Source organism: Limulus polyphemus, unplaced genomic scaffold (genome assembly GCF_000517525.1).
Source record: "Limulus polyphemus unplaced genomic scaffold, Limulus_polyphemus-2.1.2 Scaffold1194, whole genome shotgun sequence".
In the NCBI taxonomy this organism is placed as follows: Eukaryota; Metazoa; Arthropoda; class Merostomata; order Xiphosura; family Limulidae; genus Limulus; species Limulus polyphemus.
In genome coordinates this window covers 232,438-241,886 of record NW_013666804.1, presented here as the reverse complement: position 1 = coordinate 241,886, position 9,449 = coordinate 232,438, and the positions used below count along the sequence as shown (strand labels likewise).

The 9,449-nt window shown below is 32.7% G+C and overlaps 1 protein-coding gene across 1 annotated transcript in view; it reads left to right on the top strand.

The window, feature by feature from the left end:
- Window positions 1–9,449, top strand: part of LOC106462539 (A disintegrin and metalloproteinase with thrombospondin motifs 7-like) — a 70,229-nt gene that overhangs the window by 22,408 nt on the left and 38,372 nt on the right. The window contains exons 2-5 of the mRNA XM_022389841.1: window positions 1,293–1,666; window positions 2,530–2,704; window positions 4,758–4,948; window positions 6,857–6,946. Of these exons, the coding sequence (XP_022245549.1) occupies window positions 1,293–1,666; window positions 2,530–2,704; window positions 4,758–4,948; window positions 6,857–6,946 (830 nt within the window). The remainder of the gene's footprint in view (window positions 1–1,292; window positions 1,667–2,529; window positions 2,705–4,757; window positions 4,949–6,856; window positions 6,947–9,449) is intronic.

Genomic DNA, 9,449 nt, shown 5'->3' with positions numbered 1-9,449 from the left:
AAACAACACAGCCTAGTTGATGGGATGGAAGAAACCAACTTTTGATGCTCATATCGTTCTTTTCTTTTCTTAGCCTAGTTGATGGAATGGTAAATACCAACTTTGGATTCTCTTATTGTTCTTTAGTTTTCTCAACCTAGTTGATTGATTGGTAAGGACCAACTTAGGATGATCATATCGATCCTTAGCTTTCTTAGTCATAGATGTTGGAATGGTACAGACCAACGCTTTAAACTCATTTCGTTCTTTAGTTTTCCCTGGCTATTTGAGGGAATGGTAGAGACCAACGTTTGATGCTCATATCGTTATTTAGTTTTCTCAGCCTAGTTGATGAATGGTAAAGACCAATTTTGTTATGCTCATATCGTTCTTTAGTTTTCTAGGCCTAGCTGGTGGAGTGGTAGAGACTATCGCTTGAAGCTCATATCGTTCTTTAGTTTTCTCAACCTAGTTGTTGGAATGGTACAGACCAACGTTTGACGCTCATATCGTTCTTTGCTTTTCTCTGCCTACTTGATGGAATGGTAAAGAAAAACCTTTGATTCTCATATAGTTCTGTAATTTTCTTACTCTAGTTGGTAGAAGTGTAGAGATCAACTTTTCATTCTCATATAGTTCTTTAGTTTTCTCAACCTAGTTGATAGAATGTTAAAGACCAACTTTTGATGATCATATCTTTCTTTACTTTCTTATCCTAGTTGATGGAATGGTAGAGACCAAGTTAGGTGCTCATAACGTTCTTTAGTTTTCTCAACCTAGCTGTTGGAATGGTAAAAACCAACTTTTGATGCTCATATCGTTCTTTACTTTTCTCAGCCTATTTTGTGTAATGGTAGAACCAACTTTTGATGCTCTTCTCCTTCTTTATTTTTCTCAGCATAGTTGATGGAATGGTAAAGAATTACTTTTGATGCTCATTTCGTTCTTTCGTTTTCTTAGCCTAGTTTTTGGAATCGTAGAGAACAACTTTTGATGTTGTTGAGTAAGGGCTGATAGAGATTCAAGAAAATTTATTCGTTTCGTACGTTGGAGTTGTTGCTAAACACGAAGCTACAAAATGGGCTGTCTTTGCTATGCCCACCAAGTATATCGAAATCGGATTTTTAACGCTATAAGAATTTAGAATTAATGCTGGTTATACAATTGTAAGTTGTCTTCCACCATTTCACCAAACAGTTTTCCATTTAACTTCACTGTTTTTAATACATATAATGTTATACTTTTCTTTAATGAAATACCACTAATCTTAGTCATTTGTGCATCGATTTAATCAATTGTTCGTTTCGTTTCAGCAAATTCTTCACGTTATTTGTACAGTTATGAAGTTATCATTCCTCATCAAGTGACCGCAGATGGCAATTTTCTGTCGTATGTCATCTCTCATGGCTACTCTTGGAATTATTTTCGCCGGCGCCGTCGGCGATCTTTGTCGGATGCGCAAGAGATATTTTACAAGTTACCGTTAAAGGGTCAAGAGGTGCAGTTGGCCGTAAGACCCAACTACAGGTATTTGTCTCCTGCTTTGAAAATTGAACATCGGTCATCTAAGTTGGACAGAATAAATGAAACCAGGGTGAAGGTGGGCCTAGAGCGGACGTGCTACTTTATCGGATCTGTTCACAATGTTTCTAATTCACTGGTATCAGTGTCGACTTGCAATGGAATAGTAAGTTGAAATAAGTTTCTTTTTACGATTTTATTCGATTTAAGATATTAGAATATTAACCTTGCTGGATATTTTTAAGGATCCCTTTTACAATTGTTATTAAATATTAATAAAATGTATTTCATTTAACATTACGAGAAAATTTGGTCAGCTGGTAAAAATCTAATAGTACAGTTTGTGTATTGGTTCCCATTAGCTGCTTTAGTTGTTGACAGAAAAAACAAATAATGAATATTAAATTTAAAAATGTTCATGTTTTGTCTTAGAATAAATTAAGTTAATTAGCCAAATTAATGACACGCCATTTTTTTCACCTCACAAAGAAGAATTTCAGAAATTCAATTCTGATGTTATATAATTCTTTAATCAGTCATCACTGCCACAGGTTACAGAACACATACTTATACATAAGACAAACACATCAAAATGAAATCTACAATATTATGACACTTTGTTAAACAACTTTTTATACTAACATCATCTTAAAATTAATATAATTTCTCATAAACACCAATTTAGTTTATTAATGATGTTTTTAGTATACAAAGTATTGTATGAAGTTTATTTTAAATTGCTTGATTTAGTTTTCACGAGCCGAAGGTCAGTTATATGTTATTATAGTAATTATTATAAAGGCTCTCTGACAGTGCTGACGGAAAATAGGGTGACTTTAAGTTTTCACTGACGCTAAACTACATATTTTCTTAAATATATCTAAACAGCGCTGTAGCGCGGATACGCACAAACCTCTATGCGTTCGATTTAAGAGTAGATAAAGAGACTGAACATAGTATTAACATTGGTCACGTATAAGTCACTGTGATGTTAGGTTGTTGTTGTTTGATAGTTATCTAAATTTACAGAGAGGACTAATTCGGATAGGAGAAAACGAATATTTCATTGAACCGCTGAAAGGACATGACGTCAGCAAAGATTCCAAACACCCACATATTATATACAAGAGGGCGGCAGAGAGTCCAATTTTAAGTGAATCCTATGAAAATACATCCACTTCGAGAGGTACCTGTGGGAATGACGGTATGTTTCTTTTATAAAATGTACAATTTGCCTTATTAACATGATACACAGAATACAAAAACAACTAGCTAAAAATACCAGCTGTGTGATATATATCAAAATCTTAAATGTCGATGGTTTCCATAAGTGTCACTAGTTATTCTGAGATGTTACATATTTATATATATATAAGTAACAAGCTGAAATAACCGTCAACTGACGGGGAATGTTTGAACTGAATAAAATAGCCTCCCAGTGTAAGATTATCAGCAATCTTGTATTTCAAAGTAATAACTTCATCATAAACTTTATCTCAAAATTTTAAAATTATAACAAAGCTTCTTCAAAAACAACATTTCCAATTTGTTTTTCATCTACCAACAAATAAAGATTTTGAGGTGATCCCACCCTTGAATACCCTACATCTCATTGACCATGAGAAGAGCATGGTTGTTTGTGAAACAATCAATCAGCTTTCATACTTTAAACTTGAATCCCATTAGAATATTCAACATTGTCTAAAGCGTCAACCTGCCAAGGTTGTTTGAGATTGACTAAATAGGCTGGGAGTAATTAACCAACAGGCTTTACAAAATAGAAATAGGGTTAACTTCAATTTTGAGCCCTTTAGGACATTCCCTACAGATCATAGTGTTTATATACAAATTTTGGTTGACATTGGCCCAATAGGCTCGGAGGAGTTAGGGTCCAATCAAACACACATTTCGTCTATATATATAGATTAAAACCTTGGATGTGTAACAAATGTTGCATAGTTATAAAAGTATAAACATATATGTAAAGTTAAACTTTTTAACAGATTAAGCTTCTTTGGTCGTTGAAACCAAAACATATCGTTGTGCTGTTTTGATCTCAAGATTATGCTTCAAAATGTAAGTAAAGAAAAGATACACCTAAACAATTAAACTCGCTGTAGGACCGGGGGGGGGGGAGTCATGGGATCAATGCTTCTACTAAGGGTTGGCCACATAATTCTCTTCCACCCCTCTTAAAGAGATTTTAAACGTTTCCTTTCTGTTTCTCAAATTTCATCACGTGTTAATTTATACAAAATAATTAGAACCCGAAAATTTATGGTAAAGAACAACTTTTATAAAATCATACTTTTTAATTTGCTTATCAACTGATATTTAATCCATAAAGTTGTGTATACTTTCTTTCATATATACATATTATATTCATGGAAAAACTATACAAGAAACTTATTATTTTACATGTTGCATGGTATTATTATTACATTTTCTGAAATATATTATTATGTATGTTGCGTAGTATTATTACATATTTTTAAATCTATTATTATGTATGTTCTGTAATATTACATATTTTAATCTTATTAAATATATTTTGTTAGAAACTTAATACATTTTTAAGCCGATGCTTTGGACTGAAAGTGCATACAAAACAACGCTGGTAATATACGGTCAAAAGTAAGTAAACGTAATACATCTATGGTTATTATCTTAATGGTAATTCAACGGTGAACAGTAATGTTCTACCGACATCTTTGAATCAGTTGCAGACCATAGTTTACAGAGAATTTTGTGGGGTTTATATCACGCCGAGTCTAGGATATCATAGCAGCAAAATGAACCTCTTCTCCCTATAAATCCAACGTCTTGGTTAATTAACCAATCAGTGCGTAAATAAAACTTTCGTAACTTTTTATATGATATAAAGTTGAATTTATCACATTAATCACTGTCTTTAGTTATAATTACATTTACATAAAGAATTACAGTATTCGATTTAATCGTTTATATTATACTTCAGATTATATCTTACTTAATACACGTTATAAGATGTATATTTACTTCACTTTAGCAACTATACTTAAATGTTCCTTTCTTAATACCCGCTATAAGATGTATATTTACTTCACTTTAGCAGCCATAGTTAAATGTTCCTTACTTAATACCCGTTATAAGATGTATATTTACTTCACTTTAGCAGCCATAGTTAAATGTTCCTTACTTAATACCCGTTATAAGATGTATATTTACTTCACTTTAGCAGCCATAATACTGACAACACTGTTAACGTCTTTCTATAGACAGTGATAAGGACAACATCGGTAAAAGACAGCTATGGGAACGGAAGCACACAGCACGCAGTCCTGTCCGAACGAAACGATCAGTCAGTAAAGAGAAAAACGTTGAAACCCTTGTTGTGGTTGATAAAAAAATGAAAGATTTTTACCATAACGATGATGTAGAGACTTACGTTTTAACCATAATGAATATGGTAAGTTCAATAAAAACATATTCATCTATTTCTATATTCAGTATTAAGTTTGTAAATGTTAAAAATAAGCGAGTTTTGTGTTCTAGAATGAGTTTCTGATGGTTTTTATAGAAAATGTGAAACTGTTAAATAATGAAATGATATCGTTTCAACCTATCTGTTAGTTTTTATGTTTTTCATAATAAGTGACTGACTTATTCTTTGTTTTAGGCTAGTCTTTCTCATTGGGCTCAATCCAGTTTGTCTAATATCATGACCAAGCAAATTACTAACATAACACAAAATCATTATTATCTTTCACCAAAGTCTTCTCAGAAACATTCAAACACAGGATCTTTATATTTTTAACTTTGTTTAACGCAAACTGGAGTTTATTAAGTGACATTTTTATAAACGTAAATAAAATAACGACCTATATCTCCAGAATGTAACTTTATTAGCTCAATATTTCTATATTAAATCATTAATAACAAGTTCAACATACAAGAAAGAAACACGATGTATGAAAAATAACCGTAAAGCTACTAAATATGGACTACATGGTAGATGCCATAGTAAAAACGTTGTGTATGAATAAACTTGTGACAAATGCTCTAATATGTATATAGGAGAAACTTGTCGACCCGTACATGATGGAATATCTGAACATGTGCGTGACATTTAAAACCTCAATACGAAGAATGCTATTATAGAACATTATGGAAAGGTACATGGCTTACCACAAACGGATAACATCTTATTGGATGTCAAGATATTTTCTAAATGTCATAATTTTCTGGACCGAAGGATTAAATAATCCATTTTAATCAAGAAAAATAAACCTAAATTGAACAAATACAAAGCTTGGTCATTAGTGTAGAGATGTTAATAGCATTTTAATATGTTGAACTTTGACGAAGTCTTTATACACACACATTAGCCTCCCAGTGGCACAGCGGTATATCTGAGGCCTTAGTACGCTAGAAACCGGGTTTCGATACCCGTGGTGTAGCTTTGTGCTTAATTACAAACAAATAAACAAACACAATAGGGATGAAATCTATTTTCAGTCATTGTTTTGTGTATGTGTCGATATAATAATGTGAAACAATACTTACGAATACAAATATGAAGGATATTTTACATATGTAACATATCCTATTCTAGATCCAATGATTTTAATAGTTTACCTCTTAGTTTACACATATTTATTTAGCATTCTTGGTTTGATTTGTTTCAACAGTTTAAATTCAAGAATGTTTGATATTATTTTAATATGATCTCAACCTTGTTTGTTTTTTTAATTTCGCGCAAAGCTACACGAGGGCTTCCTGCGCTAGCCGTTCCTAATTTAGCAGTGTAAGACTAGAGGGAAGGCAGCTAGTCATCACCACCCACCGCCAACTCTTGGGCTACTCTTTTACCAACGAATAGAGGGATTGACCGTCACATTATAACGCCCCCACGGCTGAAAGGTTTCGTGGGACGGGGATTCGAACCCGCGACCCTCAGATTGCGAGTCGAGCGCTCTAACCACCTGGCCATGCCGGGCCTGATCTCAACCTGCTAAACACGTGTGTCGATATTCGATTTACTGACGACGGTGTTCCAATTTAGATTTAACTGGATTAGTGAACGAGTAGGATATCGATAGCTCCTGGAGACGCTGTAATAGCGAAATATTGAACTAATAAAGTTACATTCTGGAGATGTAGGTTTTATTTTATTTACAGGATCATATTAGTAAACTTACATTAAACTACTGTCTCTCGACGAGATTACCGTTCGTTTCTGTCTCGAGGAGCTAATAGTGGAAAAAGAAGTATCTTATATAAACACAACAATACATATTATTTAACGTATCTTAATAAAATTACTCCGTCACGACACAAACGTTTGAGAATTAACGTTCGGTATGTTTTCCTCTAGGTGTCTTCACTCTACCACGACGCAACCATTGGTAATGCTATTAATATTGTACTGGTTCGTGTTATCATTTTGGACGAGGACGATGATGAGGCAAGTTTTTGTTGAATATCTTAACGTAAATTTCGCTTTTCTTCTATTGTGTATTTGTTTTGAACGTTTATAATAAGTAGTGATAACATTAATTATAAATATTATTTTGCATCAGATCGCTTCGTTTTCGAAAATATTTCGATAATTACATATGACCTTAGTTGATTTAAAAACACTTGCTAGCTCATGTATTCTAAATAAGAAGCTAATGAAAGTTTCATGTTCGAATGATTTAAGCGTTATTTATCCGGTTTTTACGGTATCAATGAGTCAGCACCGTAGTCACTGCTGCATGTTTGTTCAAGATCACCTGCGCAGATTTCCTGTAAAAACATGCTTGTTAAACCTGCGTAATAGATCACAAGTCAAGACGAACAACAATACAATAATATGGATTTAGACATTTCTTAACTAGTGTATTAGGTATATAGCACAACCCTCGAATAATTAAGTTAATTAATACTGTTACGTATCTGCTTGTTTGATAATTTCCGGTAGAAATTCTTTTCGAGGAATTTCAGTGATACAAGTCCTTTCTTGATTAAACCAGTTTATTCTTCCACGATACAAACTTTTAGTATACAGTAATTCCAAGTCAATACGTTTCTCGTCACTTTAAACCTAACAACTTTTATAATATAAGCTATAAATTACAGCGATTCACAATCTCGATAACTTGACTCTCGACGAGTGCAAACTCACACTTTATATTACCGTAACTACTGTTCGCTTCTTTAATTATCTATCTATCGCTGGCTTCTCTGTCAAGCTTATATACCAACGAAGGGGCGTCTCGAATACACTCGGGCCTCCCCGATCATTTATGATCATTCGAAAAATTCATCACGTGTCACCAGAGTCACGTGACTTTCGCTGTCGTAACAATACTGTAATCATTTAGATTAAAGGGTTGACTATTGTATTTGGTATATATCACAACTCTCGAATAATTAAGTTAATTAATACTGTAATCATTTAGATTAAAAGGTTGACTATTGTATTTGGTATATATCACAACCCTCGAATAATTAAGTTAATTAATACTTTAATCATTTAGATTAAAGGGTTGATTATTGTATTTGTATATATCACAACCCTCCAATAATTAAGTTAATTAATACTGTAATCATTTAGATTAAAGGGTTGATAGAAAGGAAGAATTATGAATATATACTTCAATTTTTTGCATTCATATTCTTAATGATAAATTTTCTTGTTCACTAATCTTCATTTAAAACCAAATATACTAAATTAACAAACATCTTGATGAAGACTGAAAAACCTCATTCTTTCAAGAAAAATGTTAACGGCTTGCTAACCTTTATTGGATTGATACACAAACAGAACGATCAAAGATTACTGTGGGAAAACAAGATATTAGGATCTGCAAATGGGCGAAACGAAACACAAGTGTAAAATAAAGACATATATATAATCATTTTAAACACTGAACAAGTGCAAATAGAAACGCAATACACTTTGACAGCGGTACTTGAAGGACGGAACAGAAGAAGATAAATAAAACTTGTACTCGAGCTGATGGAAACTAAAGTTAATGTGAAATAATCAAAATAAAGATGACACAGATTCAGAAACTTGTTGAATGACATTAAAGAAGACAGAGAAACAAAACATAATAAGACTTTACGGGTTCAAAGTTGAAAAGAGACTATTATTTTGTAGAGTTTAATGGAGACTGGCCGAAATTTTACATATGTTTCACCATCCAAATTGTAAGTCCATGCAGATTCATTTGGATCTAACCAAATCACACTATATCTCCGCTTACACGTTGCAGCTGAAAAAGTTGTGAACGATAAGTAGAATCTACTTGTTTACTGCAGCTATAGAAAACATTAAATAACGTATAAAATATCATATATCTGCTGTGTGCAGATTTTTCGTTTAATATCAAATGTTAGTTCTATTGTAACGTACAAAAGGACGGCAATGTATCATTATATATACATAAATACATTAACAAATAAATTAAAGCAGTTATTCATTAAAGTTACTTTGCGTTTCGTATTACAGTACACCATTAAAAGGCTAAAAAGGAAAAGAATATTATGAAATTTTGAGAATATTAAACTTGTATTATGCTTTTATGGTTCGTTTGTTATTAATATTGTTACGTCTCTGTGTTCGTTTGTTAATTTTCCGTATAATTTATTTCCGATGAAACTTCAGCGATACAAGTCTTTTCTTAAATAAAACTAGTTTATTCTTTCTCAATTTAACTTTGCAATACACTTAATTTCCACAGCCACTTTAAATTAAACACACGCTATAATTCACAACGAACGATTCACGCACTTTACCGCACTTGACTCAATGATGGTCCCACTTCACCATCATCAACTCCTTCAGTCACTTTGATTTCAGCCTGATGGCACCTGGTTAGTTTAACCTCTCTTTTAACATTTACCGGGATTTGGCCTTTGTTGTTCCCAAACGTCATTTTATCAAAATTAATTACACACTCCCTTGGTAGTAAGTAGTC